General features: G+C 35.9%; 1 protein-coding gene across 6 annotated transcripts in view; it reads left to right on the top strand.

The window, feature by feature from the left end:
- Positions 1–27015, top strand: part of LMNTD1 (lamin tail domain containing 1) — a 472319-nt gene that overhangs the window by 411580 nt on the left and 33724 nt on the right. For all 6 annotated transcript variants that reach the window (XM_074402937.1, XM_074402936.1, XM_074402935.1 and 3 more), the window contains 3 exons: positions 1683–1900; positions 2476–2648; positions 16802–16865. In XM_074402937.1, the coding sequence (XP_074259038.1) occupies positions 1683–1900; positions 2476–2648; positions 16802–16863 (453 nt within the window). In that variant the 3' untranslated portion in view covers positions 16864–16865. The remainder of the gene's footprint in view (positions 1–1682; positions 1901–2475; positions 2649–16801; positions 16866–27015) is intronic.

Here is a 27015-nt window from a genome sequence, read left to right as displayed (position 1 = left end):
AGTTCGCTAAGCCACACACACAGGTAAATCACACAATATAATTCTTTTTTTTTTTTTTTTTTTTTTTTTTTTTTTTTTTTTTTTTGAGATGGAGTCTTGCTCTGTTGCCAGGCTGGAGTTCAGTGTCATGATCTCGGCTCACTGCAACCTCCATCTCTTGAGTTCAAGTGATTTTCCTGCCTCAGCCTCCCAAGTAGCTGGGACTACAGATGTGTGCCACCATGCCTAGCTAATTTTTGAAGTTTTAGTAGAGATGAGATTTCACTATGTTGGCCAGGAAAGTCTCAATCTCTTGGCCTTATAATCCACCCGTCTTGGCCTCCCAAAGTGCTGGGATTACAGGTGTGAGCCACTGAGCCCAGCCCATTTTTAAAATTCTGTTGGACCGTATCTTACACTGTAAACAAAGAACAACTCAAAATGGATAAGAGACCTAAATGTAATACCTAAAACCATAATCCTGCTAGGAAAGAACATTAGGGAAGAGCTCCTTGATGTAGTGCATTGCAGTGATTTCTTGGTCTCACACCAAAGCTCAGGCTACAAAACCAAAAATAAATAAAAGGGGAGTATGTCAAACTAAAAAGTTTCTATACAGTAAAGGAAACAACCAACAAAATAAAACAGCAACCTACCAACTAGGAAAAACATGTTTGCAAACCACATATCTGAGAAGAAGGTGGTATTCAAAATGTATAGGAACTTCTACAACTCAACGGCAGAAAACAACCTGATTTAGAAAACAAGCAAAAGACCCGAACAGACGTTTCTCCAAGGACATTAAAAAAAGAGCCAACAGATATATTAAAAGGTGCTCAACTTCACTAAGCATCAGATAAATGCAAATTAAAATCACTGCGAGCTATCACTTCACACTTCATAAGGATAGTATTCCAAAAAGACAGAGATACAGTAACAAATGTATGGCGAAAAGAGAACCCCAGTACATGGTTGGCAGGAATGTAGATTGGTGGAGCCTTTATGGAAAACAATATGGAAATCCCTTAAAAAAAGTAAAAGTAGAGTTGCCATACAACCCAGTAACCCCTCTTCTGGGTACATACCCAAAAAAGTGAAATCACCACCTTAGAAAGGTATCTGCACACCCATCTTCATTGCAGCATTATTCATAATAGCCAAGATATGGAAACAATCTAAATGTCTGCCAACAGAAAAATGGATAAAGAAAATGTAGATATACATGATGGAATATTATTCAGCCTTAAAAAAGAACATGGAGGGACCTGAAGGACATTATACTGAGTAAAATAAGTCAGACACAAAAAGAAAAATGTTGTATGATCTCACTTATATGGGGAATTTTTAAAAGGTCAAATATTCAGAGAAAGAGAATGAAACTGTGGTTCACAGGATGGGAGCGGGGAGAAAACGGAGAGATGTAGGTCAAAGGATACAAAGTAGCAGAGATTCCTAGGATGAGGAAGTCTAGGGATCTAGTCTACAACATGAAGACTATAGTTAATGAAATTTTATCATATTGGGGATTTTTGTTAAATAGATTTTGTTAAGTAGCTCTTGTCATAAAAGAGTAACTAGGTAAGACAGTAAATATCTTAATTTGTCCCACCATAATAACCATTTTACTATCTATATGTATCTCATAACAGCATGTTGTAAACCTCAAATACACACAGTTGACATTAATAAATAATTTTCATTAGGCCGTTGCCTGGTACACCCCTATCCACTGGAAGCAAGCATGGGAGAAATTAGAGACTGACATTGAATTTAGCAGATGTTCAGTAGTATCTCCAACATTCCAAAGGCACAAGTTTCAGTGGACAGCATCTACAGCTACAATAACTAAAGAAAAAGAAGATCAACCTAAGAACCACATTTCAAACTATCAGATGGAACAAGCTCAAGTTTTTCTTAAAAGGTAAATGTTGTTTGGTTTCTTTGGTTGAATGGGTCCTTCCCACAATTGGTAACTGAGCATGTGGGAATGACAAGATGACAAATGGATGTGTGATATATAAATTAATAGTGATTTTTGGAAACAACTATTTTGAATAGGACTCAAGAAAAGCAGAAAAACAGAATGAGCAGGAAAATACTCATGGGGCAATGAAGACTGGTGATCTTCATTAGGTAGTACTGAGACCTCTCTGGCCATTGCACTTTTCACAGGAACTGTGAAAAGAGGCAAGGCTGCTGCAGAGAGGTGAAGAGGTGAGGTATCACCAAATCTTTAGCAGTGCTTAGGTGGAGGGAGAGGTATACATCCAGGAATTTTATCTTGGATCAAGAGCTGGCCGTGGACAGAGGTGCAGAATATATTATTCATTTGTAGGCAAATGCTTCTGAAGTAATAATAATAATTCTTCCCACAAAGTCTAAAAAGTCATATTCTCTTGGTCTTGAAATATGCTTTCACTTTAATTGTGCCCTCAACACTAATACCACAGCAAAAAATGGCTTTTGAGTTCCATTTAGGCTTTTTTTCTTTTACAGAGAGAAGGAAATCCCACCAACCGTTTTCCCCAATCGCAGCCCTTGGTGCCAGAATCCCTATGTCTCTGCACATCCTTACTGTCCTCTGATTGAACCACACAATATATGCATCACTGGAGGCAGCTTGGATAGACAGCCCAGGTCTCAGTCAACCAGACCTAATCGAGCCCCAGGTCAGTTAAAAGAGTACTTGTTCCAGCGGAGAGTAGGAGAGTAAGGAGTGAGTGTGTGTGTGTGTGTGTGTGTGTGTGTGTGTGTGTGTATGTGTGTGTGTGCACGTGCCTATGCATGCACATGTGTTAACTAGTGGGTTAAGTGATTAAAATTTGCTAAGTGTTAAAGATGATTCATATTCTCAAGAATAGATGGCACTTAAAGCAAGTATTGTCAACCATTCACTTACATTTCCCCTAGCACTGTCTTCCACTGTGCTAGATAAATACCTATTCTTTATAAATATCTGTTGAATGAATCAATGAATCAAAAGAACAGTGTGGCCAGCAATAGTATGTATGATTCTTGAAGTTCAATGAAAAATACTTTTTGTTTTTTCATCAGGCAGCAAAAATTGGTCTTATAAGTTACAGTGTATTGAAAAAAATTCCATCTTTTCCAAACTTTCTCCATTGGAAGTTTCTTAAGTTCTCTAAATAAAGCTTTTAGAGTTAGTATGATTAACACAGGATCTGTGAATGGATTTTAGGAAGTCCATGTACTTTCTACATTTGGCACAAAATTGTGTGGTGTCTGTATGATTTTTTTCTGGGGAGAGAGTCCATGAAGTTCATCAGATGTCTACAAGTATTTAACAAGAACTAGAGTAGAAGAACATAAAGCCAAGAAGGAACCAGACCCTCAACTATTGGAGAAGGCCTGTTTAATACATCAGCAATATCCTGGTGAAGTTATAATGACTCACACACTTTGATTTAGGAAAGAAGAGCTTATTTAAAAAAAAAAAAGTGAAATCTTAAGCAGAAACCCAATATATAAAATGCATAAAAATAGATCCGCCCAAGGTGAAGAGGATGTAGCAATTTCCACTGCTCATGACCCCCTTATTCTTCCTTTTCTCTTTGCCTAACATCTTTAAGACACCACAAAATCACAAGGTTCTCTGTAAAACAGTATGACAGCCATTGTGTTAGCATATGAGCACATCATTGGGAAATAGCACCCCCAAAACAGTACCTTTTAGAAGTGGAATGATGAAAATTTTGTAAAGTACTGAAAATATTTCTTTTTTATAAAATTGTGTACTATGTAGCTCTGTGCCTGAGTTTCCTCATCTGTAAAACTATGGGTCTGAAATTGAAGGCATCTTTCAGCAATAAACTCTGTGCATGTGTGTGAAGCTTTAGATATAGATACATTAGATAGATGTAACAACTTTTGTCTTTTATAATCTTTAGTACTTTATGACTTAAATTTGAAGCTCTCAAGAAGTATATTATGGTTTTTTAATGACAACCTTCGCTGTTTTACTTATTCAGAACAACTTATTTTCCAAAGAAATTTGATTTCAAAATTTTTTGAGGCAATTTTCTGTAATATAATGGTGGCAACTCATTTTGATTATTCAGTGACATTTGCTATTCAACACAAAACACTTCACTGTATGTGTATATTTTATAGTAGTAATTCAAAGATAGTTGCTTCGATACCTCTACAATCTTTGCACATCATTACATAACTTTTTAATTTTCCATTCACTAAATTTTCAGTATGAACAGATATACATCAGAATTGTATGATTTTTCTTTGATTTCTACAGCAAAACATGGCCCCAAAGAAAAAGATGTTATAAATGATTGGTTGCTGATTGAATGGATCAAGCGATCTTTGAATTACCAGTTCATCTCCTTGAAAGGATATATAACATGATTCTTCAAGGGAAGGTTACATGGTTTATTAATTACCCAGTATCTCTTTAATTTGCCTGCTTCTGGAATATTTGCTACCATTAGCATGCACTCAATAACTGGCAAAGAAAAAAAACAGACAAAACAAAAAATAATTATACTTGGAAGCTGTTCAGTTCTGCTACATATACCCTACATTAATAAATAGGCTAGTTTGCTGAGTTACAGAAAAATCTTCGATAGAAAGAAATCTATCTTCTATCTGAAAATTGTTGCCTCGTTTTAAATTGTGTCTCTCAAACATTCTACAGAGAAGCCCAGAGACTAGCAAATAGGATAATTTTAAAGAAACATGTACACATCATATGTCCAATTTATGCTAAACACATTTTGTTTTTAAAAACATGTTAAAATACAGAAAGCAAAATGTTAAAAGCACCCATATATTAATCATGCAGAATGAATGCATGTTAACATTTGTTGTATTGTTTCATGTTACCACAAAGAAAAATTCATAAATTTGAAGTTCCCTTTGATTGTCTTTGCAGTTCTGATCTGATATTAGAATAAATCATTCTGGATCTCATTTTATACTTGGTTTACATGCGTATGGATCCACATATATATATTTAAAATAACTTGTGTGTAGGCCGGGCACGGTGGCTCAAGCTCGTAATCCCAGCACTTTGGGAGGCCAAGGAGGGTGGATCACGAGGTCAAGAGATCAAGACCATCCTGGTCAACATGGTGAAACCCCATCTCTACTAAAAAAAAAAAAAAAATACAAAAAAATTAGCTGGGCATGGTGGTGCATGCCTGTAATCCCAGCTACTCAGGAGGCTGAGGCAGGAGAATTGCCTAAACCCAGGAGGCGGAGGTTGCAGTGAGCCAAGATCGTGCCATTGCACTCCAGCCTAGGCAACAAGAGCAAAACTCCTTCCCAAAAAAAAAAAAAAACAAAAAAAAAAAACTTGTGTGTTTTTAAGTTACATAAATGGCATCATTCTAAATGTCCCTGCTCTTTTTGACTTAGTATAATTTGGGGGATTTAACTACGGTAATATAGAGAGATCTAATTCAGTCACTTTAACTACTATGTAGTATTTCATTATACAAGTTTACTGTATCTTGTTTATTCCCCTGTTAATGTTTTGCTCTTCAACAATGTAGATGAAAAAATTGTTTTAAATTTTGTAATTTTCTTTTTTGCTTTTAAAAAGTTTACCAAGTCTTTGAATGCATCCAAGAAAATGTTATGTCTATACCAATGATTATCCTTGTGCGTGTCTACTTGTATATACATACAAAGATTTCCTTTGAGGTTCACACCTAAAGTTTTTAAATCCTCTAAAATTCCTACAGGTATTTGTTCAGTTGTGTGGTACCTGTATCTTCAACTTTATTAGATTTTGCTAAATTGCTCTAGGAAGAATTTTATTAATTTATACTCCCACCAACATAATAAAATATTTCACATTCCCTTTATTCTCACTTAACTATATATTGCCAGAATCTTAAATTGTGTGCCAATCTGATGAATATTAACTAGTAATTCATTATCCTAATGTGAAATTCCTCTTTAATAGTGGGGTTGTTCATCTTTTCACATGTAAAAAAAAAATAAGGAAAAATTTCCATATTTTATAATGATAAATTTATGTGTTTGTAATTATTAATTTTGTGGGGGTATCCATTCCCTCAAGCATTTATCCTCTGAGTTACAAACAATCCACTTACACCCTTCAATTAGTTTAAAATGTACAATAAGTTATTATTGACTTTAGTCACCCTATTGCACTATCAAATAGTAGGTCTTATTCTTTTTTTTTTTTTTTTTTTTTTTTTTTTTTGCATCCATTAATCATCCTTACCTCCCTCCTTCTCAGCCCCAACTACCCTTCCCAGTCTCTGGTAACCATCCTTCTACTCTCTGTGTCCATGAGTTCAACTGTTTTAATTTTTAAATGCTACCAATAAGTGAGAACATTGTGTGTTTATATTTATTTTCCAATTTGCTTTTTGTATATGTCTTTAATACGTTTGAATTTGTTTTCATGTAGGGTATGAAATAGTGACCTCAGACTTTTTCCATATAGTTAATCATTTGTCTTAAAACCAAACAGAGGGTGCATCCCTCGTGTGCCCACTGATTTCTAGTACCACCTCCCTCCTGTGCTTGGGCCTGGGTCTGAGCTCTCCAGAGTGTTTTATTGATCTGTTGCTGTATCAATAACACTCTTCCCATTGTTACTGGTATGTAATCATTCTTTTGCTCTCTTCTTGCTCTTCCCTTTCAGTGTCATTTGGCTTTTCTAAAACTTTTTACTCCTCTTTACAAGAATAATTTTCATCAGGTTTCACATAAAAAAAAAAAAAACCATCTTGTTGCTAAAATGGTAAGAATTTTAGCTGTTTGTTATTAAAATGGTTTGATTAAAATGGTAAGAATTTTAAAGATCATGTTGAGAGAAAGTTGATACCTTTATGATATTGAGTTATGGTATATGAAATCAATTGTCAATTTATTCAGATTTCTTTCATGGCTTTCATTGATACTTTGTCTTTTTTTCCATAAAATTCTTGTAATCTTTTGTTAGATTTCTCACCCAGGCGGGTATATTGATTTGTTGTTACTGTTGCTTCTGCTTTTGAAAATGCTATCTCTTTCTATAACATTTTTTTCACTTTATTAAAGAAGAGGAAAATTATCTACATATATTGCTCTTGTTTCAACAAATTTCCTGAACTTTTTAGTTTTAATAACTTGTAGTCTCATGGATGATTTTTTGTCGTTTGTTTTTGAGACAGAGTCTCGCTCTCTCACCCTGGCTGGATTGCAGTGGCACAGTATTGGCTCACTGCAACCTCCACTTCTCTGGTTCAAGTAATTGTCATGCCTCAGCCTCCCGAGTAGCTGAAATTACAGATGTGTGCCACCACACTCAGCTAATTTTTGTATTTCTAGTAGAGACAGGGCTTCATCATGTTGGCCAGCTGGTCTCAAATTCCTGACCTCAAGTGATCTGTCCTTCTTGGCCTTCCAAAGTGCTAGGATTACAGGCGTGAGCCACCATGCCTGGCCTCATGGGTTGTTTTTTCCTCCTCTGTATTGTACAAATGTGTACAAATGATATCCTTTCTTTCCAATGCTTATGTATTTATATCAAGTTCTTGTATTATTGCATTGGCGATACTGTAATATGAAGTACTTCGAATGAGCATGGCCAACTTTGTTTTATTGATATTTTTAATGGGAATGTATCTAAAGTGATGTCATTTAGTAGAAGATTTGCTGAAAGTCACCACTGAGAATTCATTTTACTAAGAATTTGTTCCTTAGGAAATTAGCAGAAATTTGGGGGAATGTTCTGAAATCTACAATGTATAGAGTTAGGAATTTTATTCAATATAATGCAAATCAAATGCACAGGGCCTCTAGCTAACTTTGTAGCTATGAATTATTAGAGGATTAAATATAATGTGACACTCATCCTGCCCCTCAGTGTTCGCAACAAACTAAAATGCCAGAATCCACTCATGGGCAGTAAATATTTCTGAAGATTTGGTAGTCATGAGAAGAAGTTTCATTAAAGCCCCCTCCCCATAAAATAAACCAAAAAATTGTGAGTAGATTCTCCTTAAGAGTCCTTTCAACTGGCCCCAGGAGGGGTTACCTTTGGCCCTTCATGCCATGCACTACCAAAGCTCTTTCCATAATTGCCTTCTTTGTCTCTTTCAGAAGAGCTCTCACTCCCATACCTTCAAGAGTCACCATACTTGCTACCAAAAGCCTGTCAATGTATCCTCTCCCTGTCCTAAAAGGAATCTGATAGCAGATGTCAAGAGAAAACATTTTTCAGTTCCTTATAAACTCTGCTATTATTTCGACTTCATATATAAGAATTTAGTAAGTGGTGGAGCTAGAAAATATTCCCCCTTTGAACCTTTTCTTAATATTATAAAATACAACAAGAACAAAAAAAAGACACACCTCTACTCACTTCCCCAAGTGAAAAATATTAGTATGTTGTCATATTTGCATTAATTATTTTTAAAATAAGCATTACGTGTCAAACAAAAGTCTCCTAGATTTCTTTGCCTGGTCCTGGTCCTATTCCCCTCCTCCACTCCCTGAAGCAACATCCATGAACTAGGGATATTTTTCTTTTTGTTTTTGTCTTGTTTGTTTTTTGTTGCTTAATTCAAATCTAACGTCAAATTCAAAAATTTTTCCGCTATCAACTGTTGAAGCTCAAAAAACTCATCTGTAACTGCTAATATATATTCCAAACCTGCATAACCAAATCAAATTTTACAAAAGACAATATTGATTTTTCTAAGTAAGATAGATTCTGATATTTCTTGCTTTAGTCTTTTTTATTTAATTTTAAAATACTTCTCATGACCTCCTAAATTTATTTCCTAACTAATAGAGAGGGCAGGATTTGCTGTTTAGGAAATATTGCATTAGAAATGTTTATGAAAAGACAATAGCAATAGAAAAGGCTCAGGGGAGATAGCACTGGAACCAAGGTATTGAAGGTTGAATAGGAGTTACTCAGATTGAATGGAGGGTGGACCGAGCATTCTGAGTAAAAGAAACAGTATATATTAAAAGCACAAGGAGGTAAGAATAAACTTGAGGTTCAGTGAACAGTGAGAAATTGTATCCCACTGAAATATAAGTAGAAATTGAGGCATTAGTCCAGCAGGTTTGGTAAGGAATAGATGTTAGAGGTATTTGTATACCACCATGTTAATGTTTCAACTGTTTTATGAAAATACTGATGAAGCGCCAGTTGGATTTTAAACAGTTGTCTCATATAGTTAGATCTGTGTTTGAAACAGAACTTTAAAAGCAAAAGTGAAAAATGAAATGGAACGGGAAATATTCCAAACTCTCTGTCTCCAGCCCAAAATTTTATTCTGAACTTCCAGTTTATGAGGCTAATTATTTATAATCTCGAGTTGGATACCCTACAAGTATCTCATTCTCAGAATGTTCATAACAATTCATCATTGTCTTTCCTTGAAAGTGTGTCATTCCACTGATTTTCCTTACGTAAGTGAATGCCATTCAGAAACCCCAGGTATCCTGACAGTCTTTCTCCACTCCTTTTCCTTCCTCACGTCCCAAGTGTAATCAATCTTGTTTATGTATCCTAAACATTTCTTATCTTACTTAAAAAATGTTCATTTTCTCCCCATTGTCCTCACGGTGGAGTTCAATCCCATAAAATTGTTTAAGTATCTTTGAGCCTGGGCTGGCCTATCTCATCACACATTCACCTTCTTGCATTCTATGCTTTAGCCATTTTGAAGTTTTTTCAGTTCTTCAAACACACCCTGACTACTTCTAGGCCTTCACACATTCTCTCACCCCTCCTCTTCTGATGGATAAGGCTTATTCATTCTTAATGTTTCTACCTATATGTCACTACCTCCAAAGAACCCATCTCTGGTTCCCACCAAGTGACTTTTTGCTCCCGATATGTGTTAATGTACTGATCAAACAAAGCATTGACTGCACTGTATTGTAAATTCTCTTTATCTCTGATAAGTGTTAAATTGCTTTTATTCTGGTCATCTTTTTGTCACTTGCACCAAACTCAATGCATGACACATAGGAGTTAATATGTGTATATTGAAGGACAGACTGAAAAAAAGACACTGACGATTTTTAAATGGCATCTCATGGAGGTAGACTTGTATTTTAATGAGAATTTTTGAAGCAATATAAAAAATAAAGTGGAATACAAATATCCCAAAATCTAGAAAAAAAAAGCAGTAAGGAAGCAAAGGACAAGGAAAGAAAGGAAAAACAAACAAAGATTAGAGAGTAAGACTGAGCACAAGTAATCTAGTAGAGTTGTAATTTGAATCCCAAGAGGAGATGATGGAGATGTTCAGACAGAAACAATATTTAAATAAATCATGGCAAAAATTCTCAAAAACTAATACAAAGACATCAAACCACAGGATCAAGAACAATCATAAATCCCAAGCAGCATAAATGCAAAAGAAAACACATCTATGTACATCATAATAAAACTTCAGAAAACCAAATAATGGAAGTCATAAGGGAATGATAGCCTCAATGTGCTAACAGAACTTCTAATCCTGAGTTCTATATTAGGGAAAAATGTACTTGAAAGGGTGAAGATAAAATAAAGACATTTTCTGACAAAAACTAGAAGGATTCATTCATGGCAAATCCACACTAAGGAAATACTAATGGCAATACTTTCAAATAGAAAGAAAATTATCCTATATGAATGTACAGAGCTATAGGAAGAAGTAAAAAATGGAAACAATCAAAACATGGATAAATATAAATGAATATTTACTATACAAAATAATACTGATGTTGTCTTACGAAGCTTTTAATTTATATAGAATTTAAATACATGACAGCTGTATAGTTTCCTAGGGAGGGATACCTTAACAATGCAACACAAACTTGATGTCTTAAAACAATAGAAATTTATTCTTTCACAATACTGAGGCAGAAATCTAAAAGCAAGATATTGGCAAAGCCATGCTCATTTTGAAGACTTTAGAAAATGATCTTTCCTTTCATCTTTCTAGTCTCCAGTCATTGCCAGCATTCCTTGACATTCCCTGGCTTGTAGATGCATCACTGTAATCTCTGCCTCTGTCTTCATATGGCCTTACTTCCTGTGTGTGTGTGTCCAATTTCTCCAGTCATTGGGTTAATCCACCATGACCTCATCTTGACTTTATACCCTATATCCAAATAAGGTCGTGTTCACAAGTCACAAGGGTTAGGACTTCAACATATCTTTTAGGGAAACACAATTCAATCCATTACAACATAATAGGACAAAAGTTGGGAGAGGACTAAATGGAGTTAAAGTACTCCAAATTTTCTGTTCTGTCCAATAAGTTGTAAAAATAGCAACTTTTCTTAGACTTTAATAAATAAAAAAATACATGTTGTAATATAAGATGGACAACAAAAGAATAGTGTAAGAATGTCAGCCAGGCACGGTGGCTCATGCCTGTAATCCCAGCACTTTGGGAGGCTGAGGCAGATGAATCACCTGAGGTCAGGAGTTCAAGACCAGCCTGGCCAACATGGTGAAACCTTATCTCTACTAAAAATACAAAAATTAGCTGGGTATGGTGGTGCACACCTGCAATCCCAGATACTCAGGAGGCTGAGGCAGGGGAATTGCTTGGACCTGGAAGACAGAGGTTGCAGTAAGCCAAGATTGCACCATTGTACTTCAGCCTGGGCAACAAGGGCAAAACTCTGTCTCAAAAAGCAAAAAAGTCATATGTCATAATTTCATTATGATTTGGTTAAAAATATATAATTTCCAATGTAATATCTTCTTTGATACAGCATATATTTGGGGATAATATATCACCAAAAAATTAGGTTTATTTCAGGAATGCAAAGCTGGTTTGAGCTTTGAAAATTGAGTTTAATCACCTTAACAGAATAAAGAGGAAAATCATATAGTCATCTCAACAGTAAAAGCATTTGATAAAATATTCACTCCATACTCATGAGAGGAGAACCATAAAATATTAGGACTAGAAAGAATTTTCTTAACCTGACAAATAATATTTGCAAAACTCCTAAAGCAAACAATATCATATTTAACAGTGAAGTAGATGAAGTGGTCAAAGTTTTTTCCTTGATGTCCTGAGCAAGACAAGAATTCTCTTTATAGTGACTTCTATTCAACATTGTACTAGAAGTCTGCATGAAATAAGGCAAGAAAATGAATATACACATACTAATTACCCCATAAACCAGCAATTATATTTCCAATAATGCTCAGAGTGAAGGTATTTGTAGTAGTCAAGAACTAGAAGCAATCCAGGTGTTCATCAATTATTTAATGGACAAATAAATTACAATGTGTTCCTACAATCCCATAGGCAATGAAAATGAATGAACTACTGCTACATGCAATAATATCAGTGAATCTCATAATCATATTATTGAACAAGAAATGTCAGACAAGAAGAAATGTATATTGGATGATTTTGTATACATAAAATTCAAAAACATACAATATTGAACCGTGGTATCAGAAGTCAGAAAAATGGTTATCTCTGGAAGAAGTAAAGAGTAATATTTAGAGGCTACCAAAAATGCTTCTAGAATACTGACATGTTCCATTTCTTGATCCAAGTGGTATTTACAAGTATGTTTTAATGGTTTTGCCATGCTGTACATTATAATTTGTGAACTTTCCTCATACATATACTTAAATAAATTTTATTTTTAAAAACTTAATGAGAAATAAAAATTGGAAAGGGAAGAAAGCATGGTTCCATTAATGAGCATGGATAGCTTATATACTGACAAGAAAGGACAAAGAAAATCTAAAAAAAATACATTGAAGAACTCAAAATGAATATTAACATGAAGCTTATTTAGTGTAAGAGAAAAACAATCTTAACCATTAATAAGCTTAAACCCATCATTATGTTGCAGTGTGTTGGGAATTAATTTTAATATAGTTTGTCATAGCTCAGTCATTTCCAGAAATACCTCAAAGCAGAGAAAGCTAATTGCAGTCCTTAAAATATTCTTTCTATATACACAAGATTTGCAGGTCCAGAAAAATCTAGACAGGTGGTCTCTGCTCTCTGCTGCAAAATAGTAGGATTATGTGTCAACATCCTGTACAATGGAATGTGAACAGAAATCATGTCTACAACATCTGGATCATGCCCAGAGAGTGGGTGCTCCCCTGTGTCTTCTCTATGGCATGACCATAGGGGCTAGAGCTGCCATATTTCAACTGGGAGATGAAGCCATGAGCTGAGGATGGAAGAGCCACCCAAATTGCCTTATATTGGCACAGCTACAGATTGTTAAATGAAAGAAATAATTTTGTTAATGCCATTTTTAGGTTGGATTTTTGTGTCTGAGCCAGATAGCCCATACAGCAATGCTACCATTTTAAGATTTAGTTTCCCTTAGTAGACTACTGGTTAAAAAAAAAAAAAAATCACAGCCAGAACAGACATTTTAAAGACAATTAGGTGAATTTGAATACAGAGTGAATGTTAGACATTGAGTCATTGCTCTTTTCTTAGGTGTGTTAATTGCATTGTGGTTATATTTGTTGTTCTTAGGAGATTCATACTGAGATCTTTCTCTCTAATGGTCTGGTGATGTAGGCATATATGATAGATGTAAGATAATGTGGCCAGGCACGGTGGCTCACACCTGTAACCCCAGCACTTTGGGAGGCCGAGGTGGGTGCATCACCTAAGGTCAGGAGTTAGAGACCAGCATGGCCAACATGGTGAAACTCCATCTCTACTAAAAATACAAAATTAGCCAGGTGTGGTGGCACCTGCCTGTAATCCCAGGTACTCAAGAGACCAAGGCCCAAGAATTACTTGAACCCAGGATGTGGAGGTTGTAGTGAGCCAAGATTGCGCCATTGCACTCCTGAGCAACAACAGCCAAACTCTGTCTCAATAAATAAATAAATAAGATAATGAAAATATGGCAAAAATATTAATGATTGAATCTGGGTGATAGGTATACAAATTTGGTTGTATTATTCATTGATATTTTCTTTATGTTTGAATTTTTCACAATAAAAATTTGAAATGGTAAAATAAACAAGACAGACAGATATTTTTGATAGAATGTAGTAAGTACCAGGAGCTGTTAGAGCACAAAAGCTAGGCCCTGAGTACAGCACAAAGGAGTCATCAGAATGAAGGCTAACAGCCCTTTAACACAGCAGATAGATTTGCATTGTGTTGCCATTATTCATTCCATACCTAGAGAGAATGTGCTTTCTTCTTGCTCAGATTAGCTTGCAGATTGTCAACAACTTTGTCAGTCTTCTTCTGTAATTCAGCTTAAATGACAGAAACTAGTCAGAAGATAGTATTTTGCATTGTTTTGAGTTGATATTGTAAGCATGTTTGGTTTAACACACTTCATTTTCTTGTGGTTGAATGTACTTTGCCTGTCTTTTGCAATCCATCTCATACACTGCAGTGGAATTCATCTTAATTGTGGACTCTGCACCTGCTACTGTCTTCTGTGCAAATGTTATCATAGTAATAATAATAATGAAGTTTCTTTGTTTCTGAGTGTGGCAAAGCCACACTGTGAAAAACCAACTGCTAGAAAATAAATGAAAGCAGACATAGACAATCTTATGCAGGAATGAAACAAAGTCTCATCAATGTGAGCTCCATATTAAGATCGCATCTATGGAATTTTACTGACGCTGGACTGTGGGCTCATTATAATTCAATAGATCTGACTTATCTGCCTTAGGATCAAACCATCTTTTTTCCCATAAGAAATTGCCTCCAATACAAGTTTGAGATTTTCTTTATATGTTCTTCAGATTAGTATCTGTTCTGTTTATTGATATTTGCCTGTATTGCATGGTTTAAATTTGTTAGACTAGGAATTTGGAATAACATCACGTTTCTGTGAATAGGCAGAATATTAGTATTACATACATATAAACATATAGGGCAAAATTAGACAATATAACTAGAAATTATATGAGTCAATGTATAAAAAATTTTAAAGGAAAAAATCTGACTCTCCAGACCAGAGAAAAAACTGATTACTATATTGGGCCACTTATCATCAGACTGAGTAGAAAACAATAATTTGAAGGAACATTGCAAAATGCTGAGGGGTCCTGTCCATATTCTATTATCAAATAATTATACCAAAAAATTAGGAACTTTTGTATAAAGGAAAATTTTACTATATCATATATTCAAAAGTAATAATGTTTGTCTTCTCTTGCTTTCAGAAAATTTAGATTAAAAATTCACCTACATCTGCAGGACTTTAAAAAAAAAAAGAATAGACAAGCAAGAACAATTTATGTACTTCTTCTTACAGTTGAAACAAAGGTTTCTTTAATGGCTGAATAATGAATTCCAAAATATTAGTCTCAGTAACAGAATAATTAGGTAACATTATGACCAGATATTTTATTTCAAAACATTTCAATATTACAAAACAAATGTTTTAAATTGCCCTTTAGTTATGAAAGGTTGTAACCTTCTTTACAGAAATAGATGTCCATTTCTTCACACAAGTAAAAAAATTTGATTTTAGGAACTCAGAGGATTTAACTTAAAGTTACTAGGTGCTAGATGCTTGAGGCTCAAAAAGAAAAAAGAAAAAAAAAAAAAAACACCAAAATTGCCATTACCCACTGACATGGAAACAGACAGACACCTCTACTACTGATACTTCTGTCATTCCATTTCAAAAACTTACAGATGGGAATTCATTCTCAGTGAATCTGTAAAGACATACATAAAATAATTACAAGGTCTGTTTTGTGCCAACAAATTGCTCTAGAATATGAGCTAGATTCTTCTTACGTCTAAGCCACTGCTTATAGTAAGGAAAATATCTTAGAAGCCTATTTATATTCTAGGTGCATAACTTACTGTTTAGTAAGTTTATGCTGTAATGTGCCAAACAGCATCCTGATTCTTTAGACTCAGAATCCTATTTGTGGCTAAGAAAATCACTATGATAACCACAAGCACTCTTCATTTTTGTTAATCTTCCTTGCAGATCATATTTCACTTCCAGCTTTGGTTATTATTTCTTTGTAATAAAATACCAGCAATTTAAGTTGATAATTTGTCTGTGGTTGCATAGAAAAAGAAAGGCTTAGGTATTACTGAAGAGCTTTTCCTGTTTTTGTTCTTGTTTTTTTCCCTCTCAGATGAGCTCATTATTGTCTATGCCTAGTATATTATTTTGTTTTCTTGCCTTTTGTTTTACAGGAATAAAAATAACATCTCATCTTTGGTCTAGAAATATATTGTACTTGGGATCATTCAATTCAGCAATATTTCAGTTTGATACACTTGCTTCATACATGGAAATTATATTTAAACAAAGTGCCTTTCAATTCCAGCTTAAGTAAATGAGAATGAGGAAGGCCACCGTATCTGTCACCTCATTCATCACCAGGCTGGAGTTGACTGACATAGCAGGCGAGGCATCATCCCCTTCTGTTCACATTCCTTCTGATGCAGCCGATTGCTGGACTTCCCTCCCCTAGCTACTTTGTCATTATGGCAGTTCTATGTATAGAAAGCATTTGAGGAATTTTACAGGCTGGTAAAATTATTCTGCAAACCTCCTTTTTAAAAAATATATCTTCCAGATGGATATTTTTTTGTCTCAAAGTTTTGACTAATTATGTCTTGAAATATATGCTTCCTTTTAAAATGACTCATTGGAAACCTGGACTTAATAAGAATCAAATAATCCTTTTCAGGTGGTTTTTAAACCACTTGGTTCAAGTCTCCACTAAATACTAACCTTAAGCCACAGATTTCTTCTTCAAGTGAAAGAAAATGCTTTTGTTGTTATATTATTCCAGGATTTGTTTTAACATGAAAAATCAATACTTGTAATACTGGAATGAACTCCTTTTTTATTTTTTAATTTTCAGGAACTAAGAAAAAGAAGACATCTGAGTCACAAAAAGCAATAGGCAGTCAACTCAACCTTTAAAGGTAAGTAACAGTATTGCAAATTTGCTTTCTCCACAGAAAAATAATACAACTAAAGTAATCGGCAGACATGTCTTTGAAAGTCATCAGAACATGGGTTGTCCTTATATATTCCACAGTCACTAATTTTCTGTTAAATATTTATGTTGCCTTTAGAGTCATCAGTTTTTGTCTTCATGTTGAATGATAAGCTTTCAAAGAATGGGAAATTGGAAATGTCACATCCTTACTTTTTGCCCCATATCCACAATTTATCCTTGTTGATGGATAAGTAATGAGCCCTTGCACTCCAGAGTCACTTCAAACACTTAAAAAAAAAAAAAAAAAAAAAAAAAAAAAAAAAAAAAAAAAACTTTGCAACTACATCAGTACATTTTAATTCCTGCGAGCAAGAGAGTATTGATTACGTCACAGAAATCATTCTGGCTAAGGAGACTGCAGCTGTTCTCACTTTCTAAATGATATTGTATCCTTCAACAACTCAATGTCTATGTTGCCTCATCTGTTTTTCATTATGATATCAACTAAGTAATTGAGGAATATCTCAACAAAGGTGGTTTTCTGTCTTTTAAGTGACTGAGTTTAAATGTTTTCCTAAAAAGCTAATGACAAGGTAGTATTTTGATGAAGATTCCTTTTGGTTGGTATCTTTCTCTAGTTCACAACTGGTCTATTTATTTATTTCCTTGTTCTTTTTTCTGCCTATTTATGTTTCCTTCTTCTTTTCATTCCTTAAGATGAACCCTAACTTGATGATATTCTGGATTCTGCTGCTAGAAATGACTTAATTTTACTACCCCATGCAGCCTACTGGCTCTCAGGGTTTCTCTAATTTCCCTCATTTATGCACCAGCCTTTCAGGTTCTGTCTGATTGCTCAGCTGTCCAGTTTCTTTCAGCCTGTCTCTCCCTAAATTTTCCCTAATTGTCATCTTCTGTTTTTCTGCAAGTCAACTACTCTTTGACAAGCCCACTCTCTTCATTCTTATAACATCGTATCCTTGAGCTGCCAACTTCCTAAAAATATGATAGCCACAACTTCCCTATCAAAGCCTCCTTCGCAGACACTCATAGGATACTGGGACTCAAAAGGGACTTATCCAGCCATTTTCCTTTAGGGTAAAAGAAACTGAAATCTGAAGAGGTGAATTACTAAAATTAAGCAGTTATTAACCACAAAGCCAGAACTAATCCCAAGATATTTTAAAGGCTAAGAATTATATTACCGGGGGCCAATAATTCAGACTTGGCTCCTAGTGATATACTTCTTGCTTCCAGAGATCCTGAGTTATGTCTACATGGTGATCGAGTTCCTTCAGTTGCCATAAGCTTTAGTAGTGTGCAATTGAAATGCAAAGAATGAGGTCTGAAATCTGCCCAGGCATTTAGCAACAGCACTTCCATAATTTGATAATGTTTCACTCTCTGTAGCTAGAGAGAATTCTACTGAATTTGCAGATGAGTTGGAAAGAGGACATTTTATTATACACACAAAAAAAGGAATTGTTTTGCTTTGGTTGGAAAGAATGTTTGAATCATCCCATTGGATATTAAATAACATAATTGGCAGAGGTTTTTAGCCTTGGTTGATCTTCCTCAGTTATTTTGCTTAGCTACTATGGTAAAAGACTTGTTCATAGATCCTCTCTGTGGCATATTATTTGGTAGCTTTGATTTTTTTTTTAAATTTACCACCCTGTTTTGAAAAGTTCTGGACCTCCTAAGATGCCTTCTGTTTTCTCAGAGCTCCCACCCTCGTCCGGTGGTATCTTCAGGGTTGATCATCAATGTGCCCTTCACTGTGCCCTTCTGAAGCTTACTGGGAGCAAAATTTTACTTATTTAGTTTATTCATGAGTGAATGACTTATTTATTGCAATCAGCTCCTGAGTCTGACTTGTCAGTTTGTGGAAAGTTGTCCAGAGATGCAGCCATTGTTGTTTGGTTCTTATTGGTATTCATGAGCATGCTTGGCAACTTGTAATAGCTTGGATAGCTATTATACTTGGATAGCATTTCGTGCCTTTACATTATGTCACTTGAGCCTTTGAGGCAGGCATGGCTGATACTGTCTCCAGATTATGGCTAAAGAATCTTTAGCTCAGAGAGATTAAGTGATTCACCCAAAGTCACTTAGATAGTAAGTGAGAAAGTTAAGACTGGAGTCTCCACCTGACGCCATTGCTCTTCCACACTCTGGTAGTTAAGCTTTCAGATTGTCTTTGTCTTTTTGCCTCACTCAAATTTGTCTGAAAGAAAGAGACACCAGACATTTAGAAGCAGGACCAGAATAAACATTTTCATTCACAAAAAGGAGAGTGAGCTACCACTGTTCTATACTGCAAAAAAGATTTAGGTTCTTCTTCCAAAAGTGCTAATTTGACAGAATGCCAGTTTCAGAGACAAGCAAATGAAAGTTTGATTTCATGGCTGGGCACAGTGGCTAATGCCTGTAATTCCAGCACTTTGGGAGGCCGAGGCTGGCGGATCACTTGGGGTCAGGAGTTCAAGACCAGCACGGCCAGCATGGTGAAACCGTATCTCTACTAAAAATACAAAATTTAGCCAGGCATGGTGGCACACACCTGTAGTCCCAGCTACTCAAAAGGCTGAGGCAGGAGAAATGCTTGGAGGCAGGAGAAACGCTTGAATCCAGGATGTGGAGGTTGCAGTGAGCTGAGATATCACCACCACTGCATTCCAGCTTGGGCAACAGAGTGAGCCTCTATCTCAAAAAACCAACCAAACAAAAAAACCAAAGTTAAATCTCAAGTTTCTTTGACTGCTAATAACATTTCTATGCAACAACTGATTAAAAGCATGCAGTATACTCAGGATCAAGCTCTCAAATGCCCTCCTTACTCAGTACCTTACAAAGAACATGTGGGCATTCTGTTGTGTGACTAATGAAGGGTATCTGTGGGCAATGCTACAGAATGCCGCAGAAACAGAGCTTTTCGCGAGTTAGAGAATTCTGGAAAGGCCAGGTAATTTTCCTACGTGGCTGCCACCTGTCATATGAACTTTCAGACTTGCTAGGAAACACTGAGGATTCTCAAAAAAAAGTATAAAAATGGAAGAAAGAGCCAGGGAAGAAATGGGTCTTTTACAGATCACCAGCACTGTACTCAAGAGTATGCAATTGCTTGGATCCATAGATAGCACCAACATTGCAAACACAGCATAGAAACTAACAACCAGTAAACGCTCTTACACACACAAGGCATTCCTAATAAAAGTGCTGGTGATGGAGTCTTTCCATGAACTGAGCTTTGTTCACGTATCTCTTACTATCCTCAGTGGTCTAAACTGGACAGTCCAAACATGGGCTGTCCTTCTAGCCCTCCAAGGAGTGTTCCTTAGGACATTGACAAGAAGTTTTTATAGCAGTTTCTCCTGGGGCCACTTTTTGTGAGTGGGGAGTTGGTATGTAACAGCCCAGAGAGGGAGACTAATATTTAATGCTCTTTAACCTGAAACCTGCCCTAAAGGAGTTTTGAATGTCTAGTAGTTACATTTTCTGATGTCAGTGTTTTCTGTCTATACTTTGTGACATATTCCTTCAATCTCTGTACTGATAATATCTTTCTCCTCTCAGCCCCAAACTGATCTATCAATTTCCAAAATTCTTCAGTCAGTTGAAATTTCATGAGTATTTTTTCCCACAACCTCCTTCCTTCAAAGAAGTGCATGTGCCTTTTTTATTAGTTATCCTGTTCTTGTTTTCCCAGCTTTACCTTTATGGTGTTATGGTCCAGCTCTATGGAAGCATAAAAAGATGTGCAATCTAGGCTCCCCATCACGCTGATCAAAGACATTTCATAACTTAAAGAAAATCAAATGCCTAAGCAAATGTAGTGGGTTTCACTTTCATAGAGGATGCATAGAACACAAACATCTCAGGCTGTAAGTCCTGCTGCTAAGAAATCTACACAAAATTCAAGCCTGTTGCACACAGAAAAACCAAGCTTGCTTTTTTTTTTTTTTTCTATTGCATTTTAAGTATGTTACCTGGTTTCTTTCAAGTCTGGGGCACACCTGAAATATTAAAAGGAAAAGATAATAATTAGGTACCACTCAGGTACCACCAAGAAGAAAATGAAGGGTGTGAACATTTAAAAATTGGTCAGTAAACTGGTTGCCTCAAAACCATTTTGATCCCCATATTCAAGACAAGAAATAAACAGTATTCATGTCCACATAATGAAATATAATAGCTAAGCTGCTTAGGCATCAAAGAGGCCTGTGCACCATAAATCATTAAACTGTAACCTAAACAAGTACACATTACAGAGCTGAGTTCACAGGGGAAAAAATGAATAATGCTTTCACCTTCACAAAAGTTCAGGTCTCATGGAAATAATTTCCTCCCATGGCTGGGCACTGTGGCTGATGCTTGTAATCCCAACACTTTCAGAGACCGAGGTGGGAGTTCAAGACTAGCCTGGGAAGCATAGTTAAACTCTGTCAACTACAAAAAATTTTAAAAGACAGCCAGGTGCATTGGCACATGCCTGTAGTCCCGTTGCTTGAGAGGCTGAGGCCAGAGGATCATTTGAGAGGCTGAGGCCAGAGGATCATTTGGAGTACATGCCATTGCACTCCAGCATGGGCAACAGAGCTAGACCTTGTCTGAAAAGACAAAAACAACAAAAGAATTTCTTTCCTGCTGTTACTGTCATGTATCTGTGAATGTGATCAAGACCTGCTGATTGTAGTTCTTAATTTAAGGTTAATATGAATAGAAAGACTCTGAACACCTCTCCTTCATATTGCCCTCATAACAACTAAAGCGTGTTTCCAGTCAGAATTACATTTTGCCATGCATTGCCATTTATTGTTTTGCTCAGGACAATAACATCCAAGTTGCAACATGCTAGGCATGCGTAGCATGTTGCAACCAACCTTCATCACACAGGAGAGGAACCCAGAAGCAAGCAAGCAAGAAAATGGTTTCTTTTAGGGGAAAAAAAAAAAATCCTTAGGACTTTATTGTCACCATTTCTGAAAGAAAAAGGTAGAGTTAGTGGACAAGTTAAAGTATTTGTTTTCTAAGCAGTTGAGAAGAAAAACACTGGTCAAAAGAAAAACCAGCACAGTCTTTATTTTGTTCACATGAAGTGCCCTTGTGACTTCAATCTTTTATACCCTGCCCAACTGTTTGGTCTATGACTTCCACAATTTCTCCAGATGCATTTTCCAAAAGCATATGTGTCGGTATTTATAAATCTTGGAGTCTATCTGATTCTCTACAGTTGGAATCTATCTCCTTGATGTATGGGTTAATTCAGCTTCCTAAAGAAATAATGAATGAAATTTCTATGGAGTAACCAGCTGGGAGTTTTTAAACCTACCTACACTTATCACAAATTTGCCAAAAGAGTCTCACCTTTCAGCTTGTGATACTATGTGTAAAATCCCATGCACAGGAACAGGAAATCCCAAGGCAACAAAAATATTTTAATTAAATAATGTAATAGAGCTATCTTTTTAAAATGCCATCCTTAGTACTTCTTCTATAGCTATCTTTTCTATACCTATCAGCAGCCTAAAAGTTTAAAACATAAAATATGCCCATTATTAATGTTGACCCTATTTGTAGTGAGAAGGTATAATTGCTTCAGATTTTGTGGCAATATCCTGCCTATACCCTATAGCCCTATTTAATTTATTGATTTATGTATATTTATATAGCATATACAGGAAGATATGGTACATACTTTCTTGGAGTCTGAGGAGAAAGAGAAAAGTAAGAATTTTTCTTCAATATCTTCTTTTAAAAGACTAAGAGTAAAATTACCCCAAAATCTTATTGGTGACCATGAAGAGAAATTCAATGAGTTTTGTTGGTTTATTTCATCCAAATACCAAGAGCTAAAAATATTTTTTAAAAATATACCAAGGGATTCAAACATATGATTTGTTGTTTGTTTGTTTTTGTTTTTTGAGACGAGTCTTGCTCTGTCAACCAGGCTGGAGTCCACTGGTGTAATCTCCATTCACTGCAGCCTCTGCCTCCCAGTTTCAAGTGATTCTCCTTCCTCAGCCACCTGAGTATCTGGGATTATAGTTGTCCACCACCCCACCTAGCTAATTTTTGTATTTTTAGTAGAGACAGGGTTTCACCATATTGGCCAGGCTGGTCTCAAACTACTGACCTCAGGTGATCCACGTGCCTCAGCCTCCCAAAGTGCTGGGATTACAGGTGTGAGCCTCCATGCCCAGCCCCAACATATGCTTTTGTTGCAGGACTTTTCCTTAGTTTAGCTAAAGACAGAGTTACTGTCCGTCCAATGGCCACAGAAGGCCATGAAAATTTAGGTTCCAAGATGGTTTAAAGCATGAGTAAAGCAGGGTTTTATTGAGTGAGAAGGGGAAAAATGGGGGAAACAGGGATCCTCTGCAAGGTCAGAGTACCCTGCTAGAGTGCTTCCCATACTGCCATTTGAATACCAGTTTCCACACAGGAAGAGGAGGGGCCATCTCCTCCCCTCTGCAAAGGGCACGAACCCAAGTCTCCATCTCAGTGGGCAGGCTGATTAGAGTTTCTCTAGGGACCTCCTCCCACCTGTCTCCCTCACTTTTATACCAAAGTTCATAGAGCATTATTCACAAAAGCCCAAAAATAGGCCGGGCGTGGTGGCTCAAGCCTGTAATCCCAGCACTTTGGGAGGCCGAGGCGGGTGGATCACGAGGTCAAGAGATCGAGACCATTCTGGTCAACATGGTGAAACCCCGTCTCTACTAAAAATACAAAAAAAAAATTAGCTGGGCGTGGTGGCACGTGCCTGTAATCCCAGCTACTCAGGAGGCTGAGGCAGGAGAATTGCCTGAACCCAGGAGGCGGAGGGTTGCGGTGAGCCGAGATCGCGTCATTGCACTCCAGCCTGGGTAACGAGCGAAACTCCGGCTAAAAAAAATAAAAAAAGCCCAAAAATAGAAACAACACATGTCCATTGACAGATGAATGGATTTTTAAAATATGGTGTATAATACAATGAAATATTATTCAGTTATTAAAAAAAGAATGAAGTTCTAATACATGCTACAACATGGATAAACTTTGAAATTTTATGTTAAATGAAATAAGCCATACACAAAAGGACAAATATTATACAATTTCACTTATCTCAATAAAAAAATTTAAGGAGATGGAAAGTATAACAGAATTTACTAGGGGCTAGGCTGGGAAGGGGAGAATGGAAAGTTATTATTTAATGGGTATAGAGTCTCTGTTTGGGATGATGAAAACTGTTCAGGAAATGGATAGAGGTAATGGCTGCACAACATTGTGAATGTACTTAATGCCACTGAATGGTACACTAAAAATGGTTGAAATGGTTTACAAAGTACTACTAATAAAATATGGCTAGTATTTCCAAGATGGAAAAAATCATATTCTAGTCTCAAGCATATCAAAATAATTTTACATATACTTTTCTGCTTATGATGCAGCATAAATATTTTCTAGTTGCTGGGCCACACAGTTCACATTATTTTCTCATTCTTTGGACACCCAGGAGCTGACTTGTACATTTTCCGGAAACTGTCAATAACACTTTTTGCCACTTTGCACCATTAAGTGTTATCTCTGAATCATGTGTTGGATAAATCGTGTAGACTGTTCTGTTTTTTTCATGGTTACTATAGAAACTGCAGTTACAATGTTTTGAGGAGACTAGCAGGAAATTTAAGAGTGTACAATAAAAATTAACTTATTTCATGGTTGAAAATTTCTTCCAGCTGTCTCCATTTGTGATGATTATCGTGTTCACATTGGGAGTATAAACATACAACCAAAAGGGCTCTGGTGACTATGGCCAATAAACCGTCTCACCCCTAACACACTTCCCTCCCAACCTCTTTTCCTCAAAGATTTGTAATAGGAACATATGAAACAAGTGTTATGTAAGGTTCAGGTGTTTTCAATTATTTCTCTCGTATGAACAGAGGTTTCCTGAATCCAAAACATGTTTCAGCACAGAGGGTTTTCCTTATTTTTGAAGATGGTGTCATCTTAGGAAAATTTCACCTACATTTCTCTGATTCACCGATGCTTCCTTAATACAGCATCTCCTCTGAGCTCTTCTACACAATTATTTCCTCCATGAGTAGCCAAAAGTGTGGTACATTTAAGTATTTCTTTTGTGAAGTGTGCTCTTAGAAAGTATATAACCTTTGCCCTTGCAATAAAGAGATAAATGAATGCTCAGCACTGGGATTTGTAATAGATTCCTTGTCAGTTACATCACCACAGAACATTCCAGCGCAATGCCTCCACTATCTTCCCGCTCAGGGACTGTCACTCTCTCTAGTATGGCATAGGTGAGGGAAGATAGACTCATCTCTGATGGTATTAACTGCCTAAATGTTGACAGTCATGCGAGACTATTCAAGGATTATAAAGGAAGAATGTGTTTTTGCAGCATTTTATTTTCCTAAGTTTCTGTGAATAAAAGCTAAAAGATTGATTTTTAGGTTTCAGCAGCCTTAGATAGCAATGGGCTTTATCTTATGGTGTCAGAAATTTGCCACTTCATCATTGCCCTCTGCAAGTTAGCAGTAGCACTCTATTTATAAATATCTTGCAGGGATTGTGAGCATTACTTCATTAACATTTTAATAAGCATCATTAATAATATTCATTTTAGGGAAACAAATTCATCTACAAATGAACTAGATGAATACAATGAAAAATAAATCCAAAACTTTACCTCCTGCTTTATGCCCCAAAAGAGGTAAACATTTTAATGTATCCTGCCTACACACACACACACACACACACACACACACACACACACACACTTTATGATTTTGGCAGGAAATAGTAAAATATGAAATGGTAAACACTAGTCCTATGATAACGTTTTTGATTAATTGAGAGCTTTGAAGAGAAATCCAAATTTTCAGATAAGTATCAGGGCTAGAGTTCTTTTAGAGGGTAAACTTTTGCTATTCTTGGCCCTTACTTTAGTGTCTAAATAAAGGAGACACTAACATTTAACCAATCTGAGTAAGTTTTACATTCAAAATAACAGTACAACTCTGCAGCAGTTGTTGTTCAAAGGGTACAAAGTTTCAGTTAAACAGGATGAGTAAGTTCTGGAAATCCATTGTACAGCCTGGTGACTGTTAATGTATTGTATACTTGAAAGTTGCTAAAAGTGTAGAACTTACACGTTTTCACCATAAAACAAATGTTAAGTATGTAAGCATAAATGTTATTTGATTGAATTAGTCATTTCATCCAACATATACATACCTTAAAATACCATGTTGTACACTGTAAATATATACTATCTTTTTCAATCCTGTCTTAATGATGCTAGAGAAAAAACTAATACAACTTTGTGCTTAGACAATATAGATGGTTACTACTCAATTATCTATGTTTATGAGAGTACTGACTTAAAATATACCTATAAAAATTTATTCATAATCATATTATTTGGAATACATTATGGAGACAAACCAGAGATAAGTAGAAATTTTGTTTTATTTTTGAAGTTTTGCTTTCCTTAAATTTTACTTTTCTTAGGCTAACCATAGTTTCAGTATATTCAGTGTCATGAGATTACCAGCCTGTTATTTAAATTTAACAGCAATATGAAAAAATGTGAAACTTTTGAAATTATTTGAGAAGAGTATTATGCTGTCCTAAATAAGTTATGTATGTGTCTGGATTGTGGTCCTGAAAATTAGGGAGAAAGCTTCCCTAAATAAGAAGTCAATATGATTACAAAGTGACCATATTTTACCTTAATATCAACAGATTACAAAGGTCAGTAATAAAACTCTTCTCTACCTTCTATCTGCATAGCACGTTGTATTTTATATTAGTCAATGAATAGAGTTCAGACAGAAGGAGCAACATAGTCACCAGGAGCATAACTACCACAAGAAATGTTTTTCAAGTTTATGTCTTATTTCTTCTACTATGTAGAAAACAGTTTGAATTATAAGAAGCCTCCTGGATAGGTTGGGGTGGGGAAGGAATCCGCTTCCAAGACACCCCATTCACATGGTTGGCAAAGTGGTCCTGACAGCACATTCCTATCCACATTGTCCTCACCTTAAGGCAGCTCGGGCTTCCTCACACCTGGTCCCTAGGTTCCAAGGGTGTGTGACCTAAGAAACAGAAAGTGGGAGCTGCCC

The sequence above is a fragment of the Saimiri boliviensis genome, chromosome 7 (assembly GCF_048565385.1).
Source record: "Saimiri boliviensis isolate mSaiBol1 chromosome 7, mSaiBol1.pri, whole genome shotgun sequence".
Lineage (NCBI taxonomy): Eukaryota > Metazoa > Chordata > Mammalia > Primates > Cebidae > Saimiri > Saimiri boliviensis.
This window is presented reverse-complemented; position numbering and strand designations above follow the sequence as displayed.